The 23319-nt window shown below is 52.7% G+C and overlaps 8 protein-coding genes across 8 annotated transcripts; 5 read left to right on the top strand and 3 right to left on the bottom strand.

Annotated features, from left to right (window-relative positions):
* Positions 1-239: 239 nt before the first annotated feature.
* Positions 240-1214, top strand: BX661DRAFT_171441 (uncharacterized protein; the record flags this gene model as incomplete). Its single annotated transcript, XM_051533704.1, has 3 exons — positions 240-271; positions 694-885; positions 938-1214. 3 exons carry the CDS (start codon positions 240-242, stop codon positions 1212-1214), a joined length of 501 nt encoding a protein of 166 aa, XP_051391261.1.
* Positions 1215-3389: 2175 nt separating this feature from the next.
* BX661DRAFT_171439 (uncharacterized protein) lies at positions 3390-5347 on the bottom strand (the record flags this gene model as incomplete). Its single annotated transcript, XM_051533703.1, is given in 6 exon segments — positions 3390-3672; positions 3689-3846; positions 3923-4090; positions 4135-4674; positions 4701-5179; positions 5308-5347. 6 exon segments carry the CDS (start codon positions 5345-5347, stop codon positions 3390-3392), a joined length of 1668 nt encoding a protein of 555 aa, XP_051391260.1.
* Positions 5348-5824: 477 nt separating this feature from the next.
* BX661DRAFT_183426 (uncharacterized protein) lies at positions 5825-6636 on the bottom strand. Its single transcript, XM_051536231.1, is given in 3 exon segments — positions 5825-6131; positions 6215-6600; positions 6611-6636. 2 exon segments carry the CDS (start codon positions 6400-6402, stop codon positions 6035-6037), a joined length of 285 nt encoding a protein of 94 aa, XP_051391259.1. The 5' UTR covers positions 6403-6600; positions 6611-6636; the 3' UTR covers positions 5825-6034.
* A 20-nt stretch (positions 6637-6656) lies between these two features.
* On the top strand, positions 6657-9931 carry BX661DRAFT_183424 (uncharacterized protein; the record flags this gene model as incomplete). The annotated part of the gene is given in 7 exon segments (XM_051536230.1): positions 6657-6730; positions 6745-7250; positions 7347-7421; positions 7868-8404; positions 8470-8651; positions 8723-8911; positions 8950-9931. The coding sequence occupies 7 exon segments, from the start codon at positions 6657-6659 to the stop codon at positions 9577-9579; spliced, it is 2193 nt and encodes a 730-aa protein (XP_051391258.1). The 3' UTR covers positions 9580-9931.
* A 496-nt stretch (positions 9932-10427) lies between these two features.
* On the top strand, positions 10428-11495 carry BX661DRAFT_213168 (uncharacterized protein). Its single transcript, XM_051538738.1, has one exon. It carries the CDS (start codon positions 10805-10807, stop codon positions 11186-11188), a length of 384 nt encoding a protein of 127 aa, XP_051391257.1. The 5' UTR covers positions 10428-10804; the 3' UTR covers positions 11189-11495.
* Positions 11496-11715: 220 nt separating this feature from the next.
* On the bottom strand, positions 11716-13253 carry BX661DRAFT_205783 (uncharacterized protein; the record flags this gene model as incomplete). Its single annotated transcript, XM_051538602.1, has 3 exons — positions 11716-12117; positions 12832-12906; positions 13198-13253. The coding sequence occupies 3 exons, from the start codon at positions 13251-13253 to the stop codon at positions 11895-11897; spliced, it is 354 nt and encodes a 117-aa protein (XP_051391256.1). The 3' UTR covers positions 11716-11894.
* A 237-nt stretch (positions 13254-13490) lies between these two features.
* On the top strand, positions 13491-14187 carry BX661DRAFT_30145 (uncharacterized protein; the record flags this gene model as incomplete). Its single annotated transcript, XM_051539047.1, has 1 exon — positions 13491-14187. A coding segment is annotated over one exon (678 nt), but the record flags the coding sequence as incomplete, so codon positions are not given.
* A 1686-nt stretch (positions 14188-15873) lies between these two features.
* Positions 15874-17189, top strand: BX661DRAFT_183419 (uncharacterized protein). The gene is given in 2 exon segments (XM_051536229.1): positions 15874-16806; positions 16818-17189. The coding sequence occupies 2 exon segments, from the start codon at positions 16004-16006 to the stop codon at positions 17158-17160; spliced, it is 1146 nt and encodes a 381-aa protein (XP_051391254.1). The 5' UTR covers positions 15874-16003; the 3' UTR covers positions 17161-17189.
* The last annotated feature ends 6130 nt before the right edge of the window (positions 17190-23319 follow it).

Here is a 23319-nt window from a genome sequence, read left to right as displayed (position 1 = left end):
GACTGGACTGGCAGTGCGAAAGAGGATGAGAGAGAAAGAGGTCATTTTTAGTCAATACTAATTGTCAGGGTCATCCGACGCGCTCCTTTTTCTCCTTTCATCTCTCTTTCATTTTTCACCCACTCTCTTTTATTTCTCGCTTTAAACCCGACCTTTTTTCTTAGTTTTCACCCCCCCCCCCCACACCAAGCATCAACTAGGCAACTCGAAGCAAGTAAAGAAAACTAACACATAATAAAATGGTGACCAGGGCCACACAGAGCAGCAGCGGGTAAGTGTCAATAAGGAACGAGTCAAAAATAAAAAATACACGCTTATGTTTTCATCACAAAATAAAAACAAGTGTTCGCCCACACCCATGTGCACTATAAGAAAAGAATGAGGCTACAGGTATTCTGCAAAACGACATCCTTCCCCCAGATAAAGTGTTTAGAAACTAGTGGCAATAGACCACTATGGCTGACGATATTAATTAGTTTGCTGCTTCTTTTAAAGAGAAAAAGCAGGGGAAGGTGGATTCTTGCGCACACGCTTGGGCTTGGCTTTGGCTTAAGCGTCACTGTAGACTCGGCTTCAGCCGACTCTGACGATACCTTTTTGCGTGGAAAAAACAGGTTTTGAAAATCCCCCGCTTAAAATCCGGGCTTTCGCTATAAATGTCTGGAAATTCTAAAAAAAATACATTTTCAATAGTGTAGTGTTTCGCCAAGACATCCAGCAAGGGTACATCCAAGGGCAAATTCCCGGAGCTGGCCGCACCATTTCAGGCAAAACCACGGACGCGCCCAGTGACAATGACGACGACGACGACGATGATGACGATGATGACTCTGCCGTTGATCTCGGATTTGGCAATAATGCTTCGGACGGATCCGACATTGATGAGTACGCGTCCGAGTCCGAGGATTACGACGAGGATGAAAACGAAGATATGCAGCGACGAAGAGGAGAAGGCTCCCCGCGGTGGCTCGGCCAAATATAATCTGCGCACAGCCAATACGAAGCGCAAGTTGAGCTCGAATGATGATGACGAGGACAGCGATGAGGACGCTGGTCCCTCACTTAGGACTCGCCGGAGAACCGCCCCGAAATACGTTGCTAGCGACAATGACGATGTCGATGACGAAGATGAGGAGGAAGTCGCTGCACGGAAGGAGGAAGACGTGGAGAGCGAAGACGACGACAACAGCGACGAGCAGGAAGACTATGAGTGAAAGTTGGTGCCTTGACACAAACGCTTGTTTGTTAGAGCAAGTGTGTTACGGATATTTGTAGTTTTTGGTTCACGATAATATATTTAAATGCCTTGAACGAAAATGTGACAACACTGGGTCACTTCGTTTGGTCTACCCTCAATGTATTATGTCTATTTGTATCACTGCAGCCTCTTCTCTGGAGCCACTTTGTTGATTTTGTTGCCGCTGTCGCTGATGCTGCTTTTTGACCATACGTCTTGCGCGCAAACTGGGTGAACAGCGCAATGAGCATGATGATGTACCCGATGAAAACATATGTAAACAGCTTCTGCTCGTTGCTTTGGCACCCCGGCAGCACGGAATAGACGGCACCTGCGCTGAGGGCGATGTAAAACTGCGAGATCTGAAGGCGAGTCAGCATCTGCTTCCCCGGAGGCTTGTACCCCATCGCCGTCAGCGAGTAGTAGATGTACATCAGCGTGTGGATAATGCTGTTTTCAAACACAAAGAACGCCAGGTACGGCGAATGCACAAAGTTCCCCATCCACATTATGACGACGGCGCCAGAATGGTGGAAGGTCTGCAGGCTTGTGGCCTGTCGGCCCTTGGCCAGGATGATCATGGTGTCGATGAACTCGTAGTATTTGGACAGGTAGAATAGGAAGCCGTGCATCAGGAGCTTGTCACCACGCAGTGTCCACTCGACGTCGCAGAACCCATTTTTGAACCCAGCCTGTTGGATGTTTCGCAGCACTGCAGGGAAAAAGTCGATGAATGTCCATAGCGAGTATACTGCCAGGATGAGGTTATGCGCAATGATGAGTTTTTGGAGACCCTTGCTGTTGCTGCCGGCTGGTTTACCAGATGCCTTTTCGGCTGCCATTTTGGCTGCGCGCTGGGCGTTTCTCAGCTCCCATTTATTCACTAACGTTAGATAAAAAATGACGCCCAACAGCGGCGCAATGGGCTTCATCATGACGGCGTACAGGCTGCTCACCGGGAGCTCCTTTACTTGTGACTCGAGATGAGGCAGATCCTCGTCTCCAAGAGAAATGACACGAGTCGCTGTATCAATGTCATTATAAATTAATATGAGACAGCTAATGCGAGGGAAGATGTGCGCTGGTTATCAGTAATAGTAAATAGCTATCTAAAAAAAGTGAGCGACGAAAAGGTAAAACCAAAGATGGCAATAATGTTGCCAATGTGTAAACACAACGTCAGTATTTATATGCTGCGCGTAGTGCTTTTAGTTTCATTTTTCGATAGAACGAATGTTTATTATTTTGGTTTAACCACATTATTCAAAGCAAATACTGATTTGGATATTCTCAATTATTCCCTCTTGCAACTTGCTGAAATGGCGCAAGCCACAAATTGAACCTAAACAATCCACATTTTAATTATTACTAGTTTTTAGTTTCGCGGCGTTCAAAGCGGGGATAATTACTGACATTTACAAACGCGCTTGCCACAAAAAACGCGCTTGCCACAAAGCTACACATACATATATCATACATACAAGCATGAATACATGGTAAATTCGTGCCTTTTTTGGAGGGGGGGGAGAGAGCTTCATCACTTGGAATTCGATTGTTGAAAATTTTCACTCATACACACACAGACGCATCACGCGTCCCTAATCTCGCCGTCCTCGTCATCGTAGTCGTCTTCTGTGGCCTCGCCGTCCTCCCGCTCCATTGCCTGCACATCAAGTAGCGACTTCATGACTGGTGCCGAGAGCGGCATGCTGGATGAAGCGACACGCGTGGCAAAAGGGGCAAATGAAGAGGCAGTGGCCGGAGCCGAGACCGGACGGGAAGAGCGGGCGACGATATGAGGGCTGGGCTGGGCACTGGGGACGCAACCTTTGCCCCCACCGGCAGCGACGGTTTGGCTGAGACACCGGCAGTTGTCGGGTTCCTCGTTTCAGTCTCACCAGCCGGGTTGTCCACGCCGGTGCTGGGCTCTGCAGTGCTGATCTCTGCCTTGGTGGCTGGCTCGACTTTAGCACCTGTGCTTGATGGCTCGCAGGGTTGCTACTGGTATCGATAGCCACAGGCGTAGCTTCTGGCACGCTGGTCACGCTGCACGCTGACTGGAGCGGCGGCCTCCGCGACCGGAATATCAAATGCCGCCACGTCGGAAGCGGCAGCAGCAGCACCAACAGGGGTAACACCTGCAACTTCAGCATCAGGGCTGTCTGACAGAAGCAACAACAGCAACATCAGTAGTGGCATCAACAACAAGCTCAGGTTCGTTTGTATCAACGACGTCCATAGCATCTGCAGTAGTTTCAGCTTCAGCAACTCCAGAAACCTTAGCGGCGTGCTTGCGGGGCGCAGCAGCCAGAGTGGTTGTCGCCAGTTCTTCGACAATGACAGAATCGATTGGCTTGTCTGCATCCAATGCAGTTGTGTCGGCATTAGCAAGATTTGTCGTGGGGCTGGCCGGGACTTCTTCGACAACAGGCACACTGAGGGCTCAACTACCTCTGTTGTTCCAGGGCAACGGGCTCTGAGACAGTCTCAGGCTTGATGTCATCCGTGTCGATGTCCATGGGCTCAGCTGCGGGAACCGGGCCGTATCGTCGGCTTGCTCTGATTCTGTCTTTGCCTTGACTTTGGCTGCGCATCCTCCATCTCAACATCTGCATCCGCATCATGGACAGCGCTGGGCTCATCATTATCAACAGACATCGTGTTGTTTGTCTCCTCGTTAATAACCTTTGTGTTGTCCCTAGTGTTGTCGCGCATGCCCATCGAATCGGCCTCGTACATCTCAGTGTCCGGCACCACGAGCTGGTCGCGGGCAGTTTCCGGCATGCGCTCGTCGGGATCCAACGCGTCCTCATCAACAGTGTCGCGGTCCACGTCCCGGGGCACGTCCTGCATCTGTACACTGGGGGCGAAGCGGGTGCGCTCATGTTCTGCAGCACCTGGCTGCGCATGCGGTCCAGATACTCGGGGCTGTTGGCGTTGTCCACGTTGTATGCCGGCACGTTGAGCGTGTACTCGGGCGCGTAGTAGTCCATGTAGTCATTCATCGGCAGCTTGCGGTCCATCTCCGTGCCGACCAGAACGCCAGTCTCATATGCCCACACGCGGCTGACGTTGCGGATGGTGTAGCCGCCGCCGCCGAGCACCAGCGTAGGCAGATTGAAGCCGCGCACAAAGCGCACGCACTCGGCGTGGCCGTCGATGCTAAGGTTGAAGCAGCCCAGCTTGTCGCCGGCCAGCGAGTCCGTGCCGCACTGGAGCACCACAGCGTCAGGCTGGTACCACTCCATGATGTGCTTGACGACGGGCTTGAACACCGAGTGGTAGCTGACGTCGTCGATGCCATCGCGCAGCGGGAAGTTGACGGCGTAGTACTTACCCTTTGCCTCACCGATATCGCGCAGGTCGCCAGTGCCAGGGAAGAACTCGCCATACTTGTGGAAAGAGCACGTCATGACGCGGTCGGTCGTGTAAAAGGCCTCTTCGACGCCATCCCGTGGTGCACATCAATGTCGATGTACAGCACGCGCTTGTGGTGGCGAAGGAGCTCGAGGATGGCCAGTACAATGTCGTTGATATAGCAGAAGCCCGAGGCCTCGCACTTCTTCGCGTGGTGCAGACCGCCAGACCAGTTGATGCATATATCAGATAGGCCGCGGTTCAACCGGGCGGCGCCTTCCATCGAGCTGCCGGCCGACAGCGAGAAGAGGTCGAACATGCCGTCAAACACTGGGCAGTCCTCCTCAAAGTTGTACTTGCCGAGCTCGCGCTGGAACTGCGAGGCGTTCTCGGGCGTTACCCGGTTCAAAAACTCCACGTAGTCGTCCGAGTGAAACTGCGTCATCTCCTGGCACGTAGCGGGTGCGGCGCGGTATATCGACATCTTTTTGTACAGCTCATAGCTCATCACCAGGTTATGCGTCATGCGAATGCGGTGAGGCTTCATTGGGTGGCCAGGCCCATAGTGAAAGTTTCCCACATCGGCTACAGCAAGAAACAAGCAGGAGACAAGCAGGAAATAAAGCATTACTTTTTTGTGCTGCGAGTGTGCAGTTTTCTATACATATTTTAAAACCCGATTCGACTTTGTGTGTGGTGGAAATTGCACTTACGATCGTAAAAGTACGCGACATTCTTCTTTGAAATTGACATTGGCACTCGTCTGTGCAGATTTCGCCTCTGCGCGCTACTCTATATGTCTGGATTTTTATTCCGCTGTTTTCCGCCCGCCGCTGCCAAAAAAGATAATAGAAAAGGTAATAAAGAAGTCAGTGACGCGCTCTGCTCTTTATAATTTGCAAAGCGTATATGTAAAAAATATATGTTCGAAATCAAGAGCAAATCGGAAAAAGGAGGAGGATAAATAAAAGCTTTAAAAAATCGACGAATTGGGAAGAAAAAAGAAAAGAGAGGAGAAACGCGAGACAAAAACGATCGCTTTCTTTTCGCGCGTGAGCAACAAAAGTAGCATAGCAGTTAAATTAAAGTTGGAGGCAAATTTTCGATCTTTTTTTTCCTTTTTTTCCCTTGCGGATTGCGCTGCAAAAAGCCCACTCTTTCTCCCCCAATCACTGTTTGAACTGCCCAGTTTTGGTTGCATCACAGGTCACAGTCACAGTCACAGCCACAGTCACATCATAAGCAGCGCGCGTTGACGTTGACAGCGCAGTCAGTCGGGTTTCTGTGGTTTTATTGGTAAGCACGTGGGGGCACACACAACTCCGCTTTAAGGTCAACCTCTTTTCCTTTTACTTTTATTTCCATTCCCCCCTCCCTTTTTTTTACTCCAATTCAAATTCGGCTTTCATTGTCTCATTTTTAATTTCTTTTTACACTCTTTTACTCACACACACATTTGCTTGACGAAATGCGACGGCTCAAGACGCGCGAGCCATCGGTGGCGCTGCTGCTGCTGCTGCTTCTGCTGGTATCGGCCCTAGTCCGGGGCTGGTCCAGCAAGCCTCGGCCCAAAGCGCTGGCAGTGGCAGTAGCAGTAGCGGCATCACAACGTTCATCGACCTCCTGTCGTCCGACGAGCGGTTCTCCGAGTTTCTGCACACGGTGCAGCGGCTGCGCATGGTGCTTCCGCTCAACCGCATTCGAAACGCCACGCTGCTTGTGCCGACCAACGCGGCCATGCAGAGGCACAGGAAGGAGCACAGCGAGGACACCGCTACGCACGTGGGTGGCGCCGTGTACAGGGGCATGTCGGACTACCAGGCGTGGTACCACCTGATTGGCGACGGCGCCATTGGATCCAAGGAGCTCACACGCGGCACTATGGTCTGGGAGACGCTCAGCCGACTTGAGAACATTGGCGACGGCGGCGCGGCTATGGCGGCGCAGCTGTCTGCTGTGGGCAACGGCACAGACGACGACGGCGGCGGCGGGGATAGTGGCGGGGATAGGGCGGGACAAGGACAGGGACAGGGACAGGGACAAAGAACACGTGTTTGGCATCATGCTCAAGACCTGGATCAGCAACGGCGAGCGCGTGCTGGCCAACGGGGTGGCGGTATACGGGCAGAACTACTCGTGCACGGCCGGAGTGTGTACCTGATGGACGGGGTCCTGGATATCCCGCCAACCATGCAGGAGCTGCTGCGCCAGGCCGTAGCAGAGGATCGGAGCGCACGGAAGCAGGGCGCACGGAAGCAGAGCACAGAGCCGGCTGCCGCCATCTTTGAAGCGGCGGATCCGGCCGACACCGGCGAGTTCAGCTCCATCGAGCGCCTGCTGGATGCGGCCGGCTGGGCGCACGTCCTGGACATGTCCGGCGGTGGCGAGGACGCGCTGGCGATGCATACGGTGTGGGCGTTCAGCAACCACGCGTTCGGCGAAGGGCTCAACTACGCCGAGCGCTACTACCTGCTGTACGGCCCTGCGTTTGCCAAGGATGATGACGAGCTGTACGCGGATGCCATTGCGGACACGCGCCGTTTTGCCGCCGGGTGCGTTTCGCCTGGGCCGGTCAGCATTGCGCGCCTGGGAGCGGGCACGCACAAGAGTAAGTGCAGCGACTGGTGGCCACAGAAAACACTATGCTGCGACGATCGTTAAACTTGGCAGCTAATTATGTTGTGTTGCGCTTGTATCTCGCAATTGTAGTTCAGGCTTCCAGGGCTACGGCGAGACCACGCTGATCGTTGAGGGGGCCCCGAGGGCGCCAGCGTGGGCCGCGTCAACGACCAGCCGATCGGCAGGGCTGACGTCATTGCCAGAAACGGTAAGTGCGCCACATCACACATTCTTGTTTTTGTGAGCGATTTGCACTGGGTGCCAGTAAAGGAATCGCAGAGAATGCATCACATGCGCATCGGCCTTGGCTTGCGAGCTTTTTTGCGCAGTGCATAAAAAGACACCTTTCATTATTGTGGTGCTACTGCTGCGGGCATCTTAGGCGCCCCTCAAAGGGGGACACCAAAACCCGCTTTGCTCTCTTTTTAGGCCAAACCCCGATGTGATCCTCCTTTCGCCCTCTGCATCTTTCTCTTCTTGCTTGCTTTGCTGTCTACTGTATTTTTTATTATTGCCTTGCCCTTTTTACGCTCTAGAACTAAACGCACTTCCCCTACACCCCCCCCCGCATCAACTGGCCCGACTACTGTGCAATGCGCACTGCTACCGCTGTCGGTCTGCTCTGGGCCTATCTTTTGCTTGGACTGAGCGCAGGCATTGTTCACACTGTTGATAAGGTGGCTCTGCCAGCCGCGCTGGCGTTCACGCCGCAAAAGATGCTGGTTGGGCTGAATGCGACGATGTTTGTGCGGCTGCTCAAGGACACCGGCCTGGGTGACTACATCGACGGCACGCAGCCAGCGCGCAAGCTGACGCTCCTCGTTCCCAACAACCGCGCGATGGAGGACGCCTTTGGCTACGACCTCGGCGACGAAGACGACGGCCTTGCAAAGTCGCCGCGCGACCGGCAGCGCGAATGGGCGCTGTACCACGTTGCCGACGGACAGAGCGGCGTTGCCGAGCTGCGTCGCTCGCCTCTGCTGCGCACGAAGCTGGCTGCGGACTGGACGGCTGGCAACCCGCAGGTTGTCAAGGCTCTGGTCGACCGCGCGCAGGTATCGTTCAACGGCGCTGACAACATATTACCCGAGCCGCTCGTTGTCGGCAACACCACCATCTACCTGCTGTCATCGCCCATGCCAACGCCTCCCGGCCTTATAAACGCGCTGATACAGGACCTGGACCTGTCTTGTTTGTGGCCGCCATGGGCGCATCGCACGTTGTCGACGAGATCCAGCGCGAGCACGGCATCACAGTTCTGGCGCCGGTCACCGGCTCGTTTACGTCGCTGGGCTTGGTATGGGCCTACCTGAGCCTGCCCGGCGATTCGGATGCGCGCACCGATCTGAGCCGCCTGGTCAAGTCGCACATTTTGAACAGACCCGTGTACAGCGACGAGGTGCCGCTGCACACCGATAGCTCGGCAAAGACACTCATGGTCCAGACACTTAACGGAATAATGTCGGCCTGTACCGCACGGCGCACGGCATGTTTGCTGTCCCCGACCAGCAGTCCGGCGCCGTGCCGGGTGCGTTGGCGTTGGCGTTGGCGTTGGACCAGGCGCGCACGCAGGGCGGCAAGTACCGCAGCCTGCTGAGCGTGGCGGATGCGAACACGCTAAAGATCTCGGAGACTGACCTTTTGCTGCGCACTGGAGTGGCGCACGTGCTGGGCCAAGGACTGATTCTCCCAGCCAATGTCGAGATCACGTCGTCCAAGCTGCTGCGCGGAATGAGGGCCCACATTTTGCCGACTTGCTCGAGCGCTTTAACCTGACGTACGTGCTCGAGGATCCACGCATTCCTGCTGATGCTGCTGCTGCTGCTGCTACATCGATCGTGGAGAATGCGACTACTGGGCACAGTAGCAGGAGCCGTGAGATTCCTGATAGCGATGACGGGGGCAGCGATGGTAATGGCATCGTTGGATACTCGCTTTTAGTCCCGTCGGACAAGTCGTGGCGGGAGAACGCAGCCTACCGCGAGCTTGTTCGCCGCGACCATGACGAGCTGACTGTGGGCGACGACGAGAACCCCTGGCGCAACTCGACCACCGGAGACATTGTTCACTACTTGGATATGCTCGTGCGCCTGCACATCATGCCCATCATTGACACATCTGCGTCACGCCCGACTCATGGTGTTCCTGAGAGCAAGCTGATGCTGGCCGACCGCAAGACGTACCCGACCTTGCTGGGAAATGTCAAGCTGCGCGTGTATGAGTTTGCTAATGATCGGTTTTCGATCCAGCTTGACAACCTGCCTTTTTACCAGTCGCCCGGCGGTACGCCCTTTGTGTCTTTCGCTACTGTAGTTAGGTCTGGGTATGCGCGCTCGGGCGCTGTGTTTGAGCTAGATACGCATTGAGATTGCCGCCTGATGATGAGTCTGGCGGTCCTGGTGGCTGGAAGAGGTTTGCGTGGAACTCCTTGGTGTGGATTACGGGGATTGGTATGGGCTCGGGGCTGCTCGGCGTGTCTGGGTATTGGGTACGCCAGTGGTGGACACGGTCAGACTACCAGTCTTTGTAAATAACACGTCCCTCGTCTTTTTCGTTGTGCAGAAACAGTGGAAACAACAAATCGCCCTATATTTTTTTTACTATATTACACATACATTTCTATTTTCTCTCCGTTTTAAACATCAATTGTCGGCAACGCAAAAAAAAGGGAAATAAAAATTATAATTTGAATAGGAAATTAATGTTAAATAAAGAAAACGTTAAGAAATGTGACTTATTTATGGACGTGGTGATGGTAGTGGGGAGGGCCCGTTCCAGTGGGCATTCTGATATTGTTGCCAGTCCTTGATCCCGACGATGGAGATGGCGAAGATGAAGCTGATGATGATGGCTCCAATTCGGACTCCGACCCGGTCTCAGTCTTGGACGACTTTGAAGCCGGCTTGGGTGCTAACTTGGTGGTGGCGGATGAAGCAGGGTCGGACTTTGCGTTTTTGGGCGCGCTCGCCCCTTTGGGTGTGGGCTTTGGCTTAGAGCTTGACTTTGAGCTTTTTGATGATGCGCTCGCGCTGCTATATTTGCTAGAATCAACACCACTGCCGCTGTTAGTGGGCTCGAGGAGCACCCCGGGCAAATGCGAAATGCCCAACACCTGCGCCAACCGCTTAATCTGACTATTGACCATTTCGGACGCCGATGCCGACGCAACACTCTGGCTGTACTTCTCTTCGGCCGCTGGATCCTCAATCTGCACAGCCTGGGCCAGCCTGATCTCAAGCCGATCCAGGTCAAACGTTGTGTGCCACGCACGCAAAAACGAGTTGCCAATGACCCACCGATTGAGATCGGGGCTCATGCTTGCGGCAAACGCAGTGACGCACCGGTCCTTCCCTACACGCAGAATATAGTGATTGGCTTTATGGCAAATGTCTCGCCGCCAAAGCCAAACTTTACCGTGGGCTTGTCATTCTTGTAACAATCAATGGCGTACAGTCCGTATTCGTCGTATAGGGGCACTGCGCCAAGGAACTGGTTGACCATATCGGCATCAAACGCGGGCAAAACTATAAGTGACGTGCCAGTATCGATGATGGCAGTCTGACTGGTGAGATTAGGCACGGGTTGTCGTTTATGAACAGGCCGTTGAGCTCGACCTCCCAGTACATCTTACGCACCAACGGGAGGGTGCGTACCTTGCCCTCAAAGCGACTAGGGTTGACGCCGCCCAGGACCACCTCGCCACCGGCGTGCTGCCCATTCCGACCCTCCTTGACCCAAAACGAGAAAACGGGCTTTTCTAAAAGCCCCTCGCGCGCCATAACAAAGATCGGCGGCTTTGACTGCGTACGCGACAATTGGGAAATCCGAGGCCAAAGACACCATCAAAATGTGTTGAGCGGAAAAACTTGCCCATATGCGTGGCTAGTCCGACGTGCACGCCGGGAACAGACACGTCGCCGATGTGCAGAGTGTCCGAACCAACCTGGCCCATCAGCCCACCGGTGCCGTAGTTGAGCGAAAACGGCAAATGCGACGTGATGAATGTGTGGACGTCGACGAGTTAAACCGCGAGTGGGCCAGGCAGGCGGTGGATCGCAGTTGATGGAGGGGATCCAAAAGTCGGAGCTTCCGTATCAAAAACCACGCTGAATTTTTGCGGTGGCGTGCCCAGCTCAATGCTGCCAAAGTAGCTCTGAAACCCGCGGTTGCCTGGCGGCACGCAGCGTCTGTCTTGTTGGTGTTGGCCTGGAATGAGCTCAGCCGGATGGTTATTATTTTTGCGTCCTTCTTGAGCCACCGCTGCCCAAGTCATCATCTGCTGTATCTGCGTTGGATGATAAAGACGAATCACCTGTATCGCTGTCTTCGTCACCGTTGCTCGCCGTGCCGCTGCTGGCTTTGACTGGAGAAGCCGCCGGTAATTTGGTTGGTTTGGATGCTGCTGCCTTTTGGGGCTTGCTCGCGGATGCGGATACGGGTTGACCTTGGCCACTGTCGCGCCGCCTTCTTTGCCTTCTTGGATCCGCGCTCCGCCGCACTCTCTCATCCTCGTTGCCACCCTTGGCCTCCGTATTTGCATCCGAATCATCCGCCAACGCTAACCTTTCGGGGTTTTGTCGCTATCTGTCTCGTCGTCAGCTTGTTCTGCATTTGAGGAGGTTTCAAGGCTGTAGTTCGGCGTCTTCTCGCAGTGTGGCGCGGAGCCGCTTGGAGTTTTGGACTATTCCCATGGGGCATGCGATGTGGATGGCTTGGGAGCAAGCGCTCTTGATATATTGTGCGATGGTCGGCTGGTCGTGGAGGCATGGCGTTTGGCGCTTGCTTCTGTTGTTGTAGCAGCGGCATTTACTTGGAGGGATAGCTCGGTGGCGCAAAAGTAGGCTGCGCAGAGTGCCGCCAGTAATGTGGCGCTCTCATTGTAAAAATGCGATAATTTAATGTAACTATAAAATAAAAATAAAGAGTGTGTAGATAGTTTTCGGTGTATGTACTGAGCTGCTTGGAATTTCTAAAGGGCGGATACAAAGTTGGAGCTCCCATGGAATGTTCAAATGCTTGTCAAAATTTCTTGCAGAATTATTTCACGAGTGCTTATTTGGCAAATATGCGGGGGGGAAGAGAGTGGTCTGTTTTCGACCATCTATTTGTCCCCCATCCTCCCGAGAATGTTTATGTATGTTGATACCAGGCTGCTTTTAATAATAGAAATTTTTTTGCTAAGGGTCACAAGTATATGCTACATAGCAATGACAGTAACCAAAGTATTTTTCCTTCAGAGATATTGTGCGCTTTTTCATTTATAATTAATGCAGAGAGCAAACAAATTCATCATTTTGACTGCAAACCAAGCTAACAATTGATTAAATATTTTTTAAATGTTCATTAAGACTACCTTTCAAAATGGCATGCTAATCGCAATATTATGCGCGCACCTGGTTACTGTGGATGTTTGACAATTTATGATTAACATTGCATCAATGATATATAAAATTAATAACCTTTTTGATTTTCTTAAAATGGATTACAAACACAAAAATTTCTCAATCGATAAGAATGAATACCGCCTAACCAATGAATGCTGGCTGGAATAACCAGATAATTTCACAATAACTTTCAAATGCTTATTCTAACTGCATTTTGTTTCTCGGCTTTTTTACAATAACACAATAGCACCAAATGTAAACAAACATTGGAAAAGCGGGGACAGCAAAATGAAGACATAGGGATTTGCACTATATAAAATAATTAGAAACACATGTTTCCAGTAACGCCACCCGCACAACAGCAGCGTCAACATGCCGCAGCTAGGCTGAATCACAGTCCTCGCGGATGCAACGGAGTGTGCGTTTGCCGGCGGCAATATGAAGAAAACAAAGCTGAAAGCCACCATAGAGTGCGTCGGCCAATAGCAACACTGGCTCTCGCACGTGTGGGATCAGCATTTAAAACGAGGAATTGTCAATTGCATCAGCCCAATATTTTTACAATACCGCCATCCAAAATTTGTCACATATATGTTTTACACGCCATTGGTTTCCACCACGGTTCGTCTCCAACTCGTGGCGCTGATCATAGCCATGAAGGCACATGGCAGCCGAAAACCAGTTTAAAACAATGATCTTGTATAATTTGACGTGTCGTATTGCATTGTCCTTGTAAATAGAAAGCCATATTTTGCCTTGTAAGAAAAATTTATTCCGAGCTCTCACTCGGTCATGTCTTTTCTTTTTGCCGCATGCTATAGTTCGCATGCTTCAGCGAGAAACAAACTGTCGCAAATTGGCTTGCTCGCCATGCCATTTCCCTTCCGAAGTAATTTTTCAAACATTTACAAAGAGCTCGCTCGCCACGCCCTCCTCTCCAACACCTTATCCCACTTTTTCTTTTCTACCAGCACAGCACAGCACAGCACAACACAACACAACACAACAGCTATACTTTGCTCTCACACTTCCCACGTAGTCTCTCTACTTTAGCTACTCCATCTTCAAATTCAGCTCCAACTCCAACTTCAACTCCAACTACCCAACGTTTTATTTTATACTTCCACTTCAACTTCAACCTCAACTTCATCTTCAGCTACCCAACGTCTTATTTATACCTCCACTTCCACTCCTACGCCCATTTGGCTTTATTTAAAATTATTTCATTTATATTATTCTGTTTATATTTTTTATTCGACATGCTCGCCAAAAGACCGCACGAGGACAGCTCCCCTGGCTCGTCTCACAAGAAGCAGCGTCTTGAATGCGCAATCTATCCAGCCGACGACAACGACATCAGCAGCATCGTTGGCCGCAAAAGGCCTATTGAGGATACCGATAACGATCCCCCTTATAAGAAGGGAAAGTCACACGAAACACCGATGGACGAAGAAGCTTCTGACCAGCCCACCAACAACAATGCCATTCCTCAGCCTGCTGGCGAGCCTATTGAGGCTGTGACAACGATGATGCTAAGATGGACTCTGTCAATCATCTACCCAACTTTGTGACACGCAAAGGCCTAGCACCCCGGTCCAAGGTAAACATCAAGTCACTTATATTTGTACTGTCACTTTCTTTGCTTTTTTCGGATATAGATAGACATATCCGCAGCTGCAAAAAAGCATGAAGTTTAAATGCGTTTGCTAATATTTTTTATATTTTTATGTATTGTAGAGAACGATCTCAAGAGCCCGAAACAGCGTAGGTGCCGACGAGTGGACTGGGCCCGGCCCGCGCATTTGCCACTGACATTGCCTCTGAGATTGCCGTCTTCTGAACGCTTTTCATCTGCTCCAGTACCGAGCCGCTGCCGCCGCCGGGCCTTGCTTTGAACCAGACAGGCCACCTCCGTCGCCTATTTCTTCCTTCATCCGTTCCAGCACGCACCACTGCCATCACCCGGCTCTACCTTTGGACGCCCTAGTGCCGAGGAGTCACCATTTCTGGGTCCTGCTTTAGCTCAGGCATTTTCACCTCCATCTCCTGGTCCGTTCTATGAACGCTGCAACACCGAACCGCCACCGTCGCCGGGTCATGCTTTGGGCCACACATACTCACCACTGTCCCCTGGACTCTCTTTTGACCTCTCCAGCTCCGAGCCTTTGTCGCCGTTTGCTACTGCTTACGGACATGCCAGCAATGTGCGGTCACCATCGCCGGAGAATGCTGACAACTTGAACAGGCGAACAACGCCATAGTAGAGGTCAATGTCCGCCATGGCTGCCCGCCGAGGAACTGAACCCCGCGTACAGGGATGAGATGCTGCGCAAAGAGTTGAAGGACTTTACAGATTTTGAGCCTAAAGTCGTTAACCTGGCTGAGCCCGAAGTTGCAGCCTATCGAGAGAGGGCAGCAGATGTTGCCGGCAACGTCTGCAAGGCAATGCAATATTTCAGATCAGCAGCATTTTGCAAGAATCTGTACCCATGCTCGCGAGCCTCATCCGCAGCGACTCTACTCGGCAATTGAGTTCACCCACTCGGCCTATAATGATGTCCTTGGCCTGGCATTTCGGCTCGAGAAGGACTGCAACTTGTTCTCGGATTGGGCAGGCACAGAAGCATTTGGCAACGTCGCTGGCGCTGGCGCTGACTGGTTTTTCGAGGAGTCCATAATATCGGGCGCCAAGGCAATCACCATGTTTGTTGCTCGCCTCCTCAAGGGCTTCAACCACCACGCTAAGGGAAACATGGTCGCTCCGAGCCACGCAGGTTGCTTTTCCCATCCCTTGCAATTGATTTTGAGGAATTGGATGATCAGGGCAATGGCCGTCTTGTCATGGGTCTTGAGGCCAAGTCAATCGCCGATGTTCTGGCAAATGGCTCGAAGGCAGCGTTTAGTTTAGACTCGGAGTATGCTGAAGTTAGCGATGAGTGGTACGCCGGTCTGTTTGCCGCCATCGAAGTTAGACCGGGCATGTCGGACAGTGACGAGGAAGACGCCAAGCTCCATCTGGCCAGGCGCTCTCGTAATATCTATCGCACGCAGCCCAACCGCCGCTTCCTGTGGGGTCTAACAATCTGCGGCAAGTCTGTTCGGGCGTACTTGTTTGGGCCAAACTTTGTCCTAGACTCCGAAGCTTGAATATGGACATCAGTACCGAGGCCGGTTGCAACGAGGTCGTCAAGCTGTTTGTTAACCTGTCCTTTGCCGAGGACTATCGGCTGGGTTATGACCCAACCATTAAGCGCTTGCATGACCTCGATTGCTGGGAGATCACCGTTCCTTGCAATGCCGATGACGGCAGCAGCACCGGCAGCTGCACATACTACAGCAACAAGGTACTGGAAGCTGATGATCACATCATTGGTCGCACAAGCGGCGCTTTTTGGCGACCAAGAAAATGCCCACCGCCAACGAGCCCATCCGCGACAAGGACTGCGCGGTGGTTGTCCATGATATGTGGTCTGAGCTGCTAAGACCTGTCCGCGAAAACTTTTGCGATGAAGACATCAGCGATGAACTCTACATACTCAGGTATATCAACGACGATTTTTGGGGGAGAATCGATCTCAATGGCACCTACCCGGTTCTTGCTGAATGCGGCATTGCGCGTTTTGAGTGCGGGTCTCAACAGAAGCCTACCGACGATACGAACTATGGAATCCTTGGCACTATTTATGACGAGCCCTCTATTCCCCTCGGCGCCCCTATTCCTGGCTGCGTACATAGGCGGTACGTGACTGGACTGATTGGCTCCCCTCTTACGGAGATCACCTCTGCTGAGGATATGGTAGCCGTTGTCATGGATATCATGGAGACATGTCGCCAAATGTATGCGACCTCCAAGCACGTACACCTGAATATGTCTCCAGATACGATCCGCTTCCGCCGTTTGAATAATGGCCGTATCAAGGGAATGATTTGGGGATTCAACGGTCTTGCCAACAGGGGGAAAACAAGTGCCGAAAGTGCTAATGAACGCGTTGGCCCACCTCACTTTATGAGCGTGAACGCTGTTGAGCTCAATTCAAACCCATTGACTGAGCTCGACGAATGGGAGTCTTTGATCTACATTATGCACTCTGTGGTGCTGCACAGTTGGAAGCGCTTTGCCAAGACCGGGACCGAGACCGATGCCAGGATCGACACCGAGTTGGACGATAATCTGGTGTATCTCAAGCGATGGGACGAGAAGGTCAGATTGTTGACTCCAGTGCTAAGCGCGAGTGTTTAGACAACAGTGCCAACTTTGCCCGCTATTTAAATATTCTGGACGACACCATTCCCGGCTGCAAGATAATCAAGGACCTGCTGAATGATTTGCGCGGAGCTCTTATCGAGAGCAGCTGCTATCACAAGGACGCTGTCGGTGCGTTGATTCGGGAAGGGGAATATATGGAGCCGGACCCGTTTAGCGAAGACCCTGTGGATTTATCCCCAATGGTTGATCCATTCCGAATTCGCGCTGACTGGGCTCCGTATATTGCCGCCCGACTGAGAGCTATACTCGATCATTACGCGGCCAACTTAACCCAATGGTCGCACCCTAAGAACTAGATACTAATTTAGTTTTTGTTTCAATTTGTTTCTTTATTTTTCATATTATCTTATCCAATATCAAATTATTCTTAGCACTTCATATCGACCAGTGGCAGCTAACATATGATGCTTGGCCAATTGCATATCGAAATCGGTGGATGTGGTGATCACATGCACCTTATAGGCGTGCAACCCACTATTATCCGCGATCCAACTTTTTTTGCTGCGCACGGGGAGCTTGCGACAAAACAAATTCATGCGTTTCGACCTTTTCTTGTGTTGTCTTTGAATTTGTATCATTCTTTGTTTTCACCGCTTGGTTGCTTGATTACTTGCTACTAATTCACTCGTCGCTTATTGCTAGACAAAGACGGTGCTCGCGGCTGCGCATTTTTGCATTCTCATTCACAATTCACCTCAGTAAATGCAGCCATAGACATACAGCCCCGGCGGACACGCGTAGCTGCTTGCGCTACTGCCGGTTGCCAGTGCAGTCACACTAGACACGACGGCACAGACACAGTACCGGGGAGTGATCAACAGCGAACTGGCTCAGGAGTCCGATTTTCAGCGCCTCAGCATGCTCGAAAACGACACTGCTGTGCAGGCCATGGTCTATAGCATTGTGCAAGAGGCCTTTCTGAGCGACGAGGTTCAAGAAATGTGAGTTACCGCGGCCACTTCAGCTGCCAAGGAAGCAGCAGCAGCATCGCATTATGCAATGCAGTGGATTGGAAAGAAATTTGTACATCATGGCTGAATATATGACTTCTATGTCACTCACTGTAGGCAGCTAAAAACACATCCGCCAGAGCCGTTGTTTGCAGACGCACGCAGTGCGCAGACAGAAATTGGCAACAAGATTGAGAGCTTGGCTCTCCAGCATCCGAGCCTATTGCCACAACACAGAGGTAAGATGATCCCAAACCCATCGATACAAATTACCGGATCAATTGTTACAGTGACTATATTGCTGGCATTTACTAAACCGGTGCGTTGCCATCTTGAACTTACACTTGTTGTTATTCAACATTTCTTTTTAATTAATACTGTATAGACACCGCACCAAACGCGCCTTCGTCAGCCGATAATGGCTACGCGCAGCTCTTCTCGTACATCCAAAAGTCCGCGCACAACGAGTCAACCAGGCAAAGTGTGGGCGCAAAAGGTAATTGCAGTTCTTTTGGAGCGCATATATTTTCAAGCATATTATGCGCATATACCCAACTGAACGCAATGACGAAGAGATCTATGCGTGTTCATATTGGTAACCCGCTCTTTTTATCTGCTTTTTTATAAGTTGTATTATCACCTCCAGCTAACATTGCCCTATCTTGCTTGTGGTTTTTATACTGCCATCAAATTTCTTGCTGCAAACCTTAGTAAAACTGAATCCAGAAGCGGCTTCAACCATGCCAACATCCAGAGTGAGGCGTCAAAACCATGGTCTTAGACCAGTTGAACTCGCGACTAGCGGAAACAATAAGGCTGATAGCAAATTGTTGATAAAGAATGCGGAAAACAGCCACATCGACGTGCCAAAATTGAAGAGAGCGCTGGTCCAGACAGTGGATGGCGTGGACAGTGATGCTAAGCGGCAGCGCTTAATGCCGACATTACTGCTAAGAGCGAGCCGACAACCGCGGCTGTCGCGGACTCTACGCGGTCTGCGCCAAACCAGATAAACAATTGCACTTCGCAGAGGCGCTCAACGATTACCTCGCTGTGATATTCCAAGAGGAGGACCAGATATCTGAAAACAGCGGCGAAAAGGGTGTGTACTTCCGTCGGATTCCGCAGATGCACGGTGAGACTGTCGTTATGAACAAGCGGGCGATACGCCAAGTCCGCACGTTGCTTGCGCCATGCACTGAAGGTTCGCTGGCACAGCTTGTTCCCGATGCAAATTTCTCTCGAACAATCAATCTTCTTACCTCGGCAGTCGAGGCTGCCGACAGCATGGGGCTGGCAGACATGATAAAGTGCGGAGCAGCACTCGACAGCGAGACGGAGTTGTCGGCAGAGTTTTGTCACAGACTCGAATTGGCGTTGTCCATCACCTGCCTTGGGCTCGAGGCCGCCGCGCTGGTAATCGACATGGCGGCATCAGGCAAGGCGTCAAACACCGCGTGCACTGGTGACTCTCTGCACACTGCAGTCTTGTTTTTCAAGGAATCCCTTATGAGCTGCGTTGTCCCCTTGCTTGATCTGACCCCAAAGTGTGGCTTGGCCGAGGTCTTCAAGAACACTAGCTCTTCGTTGAACGGCCGGCTGCAAGCTTTTCTCGGCACAATTCTGGCAGCGCACGAGCCCGTGATTTCCCTGGTCCGCCGGCCGCTGCTCGCCGAGCAGGACATCATCTCGCTTGTATTTGCATCCATCGGTATCACATTCTCCTCTAGCGAGCTGTTGGCCCACAGCATAAACACCAACACACTCGAGTCCATCCGCCGGTGCTCACAATCGCTGCTGCGTCAAGTGTTTGAGTACCATGTCGACCAGCGCACGTGGATGCTAGAGGAGATATTGGCGTCACTAATCCGGCTGCCTACCAAGAAGCGAGCGCAGAGTTCCAGCCGCATAGCCGGCGGCAAGTCAGTGCAGTCCATCACCATCCTTTTGCTTAAGCTGCTGCAGGGCACTGCGCATTTGCCTGAGGATCTGACCGCTGGCTTTGAAGGGGGCGCACTGCCAGCCAAGGAGTACCGCATGATGCACCAGAAGCACGGGCGGGCCGTTGAGACTGCAACTTCCAGCTCCGATTTTACCGTGCGCTATCTGATTGGCCGCTGCATCAAGCGCGACAACAAGGCATCGGCGAACGAGGCCGAATACCGCACGCTTTTGGAAGCATTTATTGACGACTGCATTGTGCTGCTTGGGCACCCGCAATGGCCGGCCGCCGAGCTAGTGGTGCGCATATACTCACTGCACATGCTCGAGCTTCTTGACGACGAGAAGACGGACATTGGCCTGAAGACGCTGGCGCTCGACAGTGCTGCCCAGGTGGCATCGCATATAGCATACGAGCAACAGGCTCTTGAGGATGCAGCGAAGGCCGGTGACAGGGCTGGACTGGAAATGGTGTCGCCGGCGTCGTCGCTAGAGTCTATCAACAGGTTTAGAGACGCGTCGACATCTCTTTTGGAGTACTTGCAATCCAAGGTTGTTGGCGGCGAGGCGACCAATGCTATTCCGTTGTACATTGGCAACTGGGCGACAATGCTGATTGCCGCTCTCCTCAAGGGAAAACTGCGCACTGGCAAACCGGATGGCTCCGACAACCAGTGTGATGACGACGTCGATATGGGTGAGGATCTGGACCTGCACTTAAACTCGGAAAGCGACTTTGGCTCTGATTCCGACTCTGGAGCTGCGCACAAGGGACAGGAATCAACACCGACGCTGCACAAGGGTAACGCTGAAAGCGGGAGCAATGAGTATGGCAAATCTGGACAATCGGCCGCAGATGGTTTGGTCGCAAACTTTAACGATGCGAAGCACAGGGCCATCCAGGGATGCCTCAAGGACTATATGGATATCACACATCGGTCCAACAGCGTGATGCCTAACAATGTGACCTTTACCAGCGCCGCCAAGGCCGCGCGGTCGATCTTTTTGCTGCTGCCACTGTATCGCAGCTTTGACATGCTGTTGACGCGAGTGATCTTGGCGCTCAGCGCAACCCAGGTGACGCTCAGGTCAAAGGCATTGCGTGCGCTCAACCAAATCGCGTCGCAGCGTGCGTCTGTGCTGTACCAGGTCAACGTCAAGTACGCCATCAATCACCGACTGCAGGACAGCTCGCCGCAGGTCCGCGAGGCAGCCATTGACTTGATTGGCAAGCATATCGCCCAGAACCCCGAGCTCACCGACCAGTACTACGAGTTTGTCAGCGTGCGCGTGCTCGACAAGGGACCCAGCGTGCGCAAGCGTGTCATGAAGATACTGCGCGACATTTATGTGTCGTCGACGGACACTGTGCAGCTGGTCGACATTGGCGTGCGGATTCTGCAGCGCACCGGCGACGACGAGCGGTCGATTCGCGAGCTGGCGACCAAGACGCTGCACGAGCTGTGGTTCACCTCGGTAGTGCACGTTTTTGTCGAGGACGAGGACAGCATTTGCAGCGGCGAGGTGGCAGGCAACGTCTTTAATCTTCTCTCGCCAGACTCGCAGCGTGAAATGCTCAATCGCGTGCGTGTGATGACTGGGGTGATGGAGGCTTCTCGATCGCGCGAGCTGTCAGAGCTCATGGCCGGCCTGTTTGAGCATGTCACGACAAAAGTCTCAACTGCAGAAGCCGACGAGTCACTGCTGGTGATCCGGTGCATAATTGAGGCGCTGTTTGAGCAGCTGCTCAAGTCTGAGGAGGCCAGCCTTGGCTCGGTTGTGGGCCCCTCCTTTCACATCAGTCCAAGAGATGGTACTTTTGACGCGACAACATCGGCCATGTTTTCGACTCCGGCTTGCTTGCGGTTCATCTCTGCGCTCAGCGGCATTGCCCCAGATGTGGTCGGCCAACACGCCGAGATGCTCAGCGCCTATCTGAAAATGACCAATGCCGCGGAGGAGGACGTGTTGTACAGCGTATTGACCATCTTTAGCAACGTGCTGCTCAAGATTCCGCACCCGAGCAAGCAGTTCCTAGACAGCTTGGAGGCCGATCTGATATCGCTGCTGTCGTCCAGCCCCCAGGGAATCCTTGTCATCGTCGTCCCCTGCCTGTGCACTCTGATCGACAAAATCACCTGGAACTATGGCAAGCTGATCAGGCTGTTCCGGTCCTGCGCGCTGCAGCTCTACCGCGAGAAACAGCGCATTGTCGGCTGCACGACTGGCAACAGCGGGCTGTCTGCGAAAAACTTGATGCGGTTCATCGTGCTTGCTGGCCTGACGTGCCGTCACTTTGATTTTGACCAGCATCGGCAGAAACAAAAGGTACACTTCAAGGACCTGGACCAGATAATTGGGGAGACTGTGCCCGAATTTTTGAATGAGATGCTGCTGTTCTTTGCGTCGCCGTCGCTGCCACCGCCCGTGCAGCTGGCTGCGATACAGATGATTGGCCAGATGTACATCAATCGGCCGCCGCTGGCGCTCGAGCCGCGAGCGCGGGCACTAATGGACCAGGTGTTTGCAGACGGTAGCAGTAGCCACAAGCTGCAGGTCATGCGCAACTTTCTCGAGTATCTGCGCGCTGACGCCAGGCTGTATGCTGCTCGGCTGAAGGAGGACAAAAGTAAGCCGCGTAAAGTTGACGTCGAGGCCCTGGTCGGCAACTCTGGCGAAATGAGCGCGGAGGGTGTGGGGGCGTCGCTGATGCAGACGTATTTGGACCGCATCATTGACGCGACATTCTTTCCCGGAGCAGCGCTGCTTCGCACTGCGGATTCGAGGTTATCTCGCTGGTTTTGGAGCAGGGTCTGGCGCATCCGCTTAAATGCATGCCGGCGCTGATCGCGCTTGGGACGAGCAGCGACGCTCACATTCGCAACAAGTCCCTGAAGCTGCACCAGGACATGTGCTTCAAGTATGCGTCGTTTATCCACTCGCGCGATATTGAGGGTGTGCGCTTGGCATACGAGTACCAAGTACAAATTCACGGCAGCCCAGAACGAGTCATTGGGTACAGCGACGCTTCCGATGTGCGTGACGCGCCCGACCGCCCGGTCGCGTACTTGCAGCCGCTATACTCGCTTTTGCGCTCGAAGCGCGCGCAGCGCAATGATTTCCTAACGCTGCTGGTGAAGACTGGCGACTATGACTCGGGCATCAGCTACAGCACTGGCGGGGGCAGTAGTAACGGCGGCGCCGACGTCTCGTTTGTGCGGTTTGTCGCCGAGAACTTGGCAGCCCTGGACTACAAATATCTCGATGAGGTATTGCATGTGATCTACCAGATTAGCGCGGTGATTGCCAGCACAGGGCTCAACTTGTATCACCAGTTTGAGGCTGAAGCAGATATCGATGTCGATGCCAATGTCAATCTCAATGAGGCCGGGACCAAGCCAGCGACAACGCGGACAGGTTATTCTGCGCAAGGCAACGCCTTCAAGTGGAGGCAGACGACCGAGGCCAGTGCGTGCGTTGGGGTCATGTTTACACTGCGCGAGTTCCTCATGCTGCACTACAACATTTCCGAATTGCGGTGCTCGGCATACAACCCTGGAGACT

This window comes from Kickxella alabastrina, assembly GCF_025024165.1.
Source record: "Kickxella alabastrina strain RSA 675 chromosome Unknown BX661scaffold_13, whole genome shotgun sequence".
In the NCBI taxonomy this organism is placed as follows: domain Eukaryota; kingdom Fungi; phylum Kickxellomycota; class Kickxellomycetes; order Kickxellales; family Kickxellaceae; genus Kickxella; species Kickxella alabastrina.
Note: the sequence above shows the minus strand (reverse complement) of the source record. Positions and strands in the feature narration are given on the sequence as shown.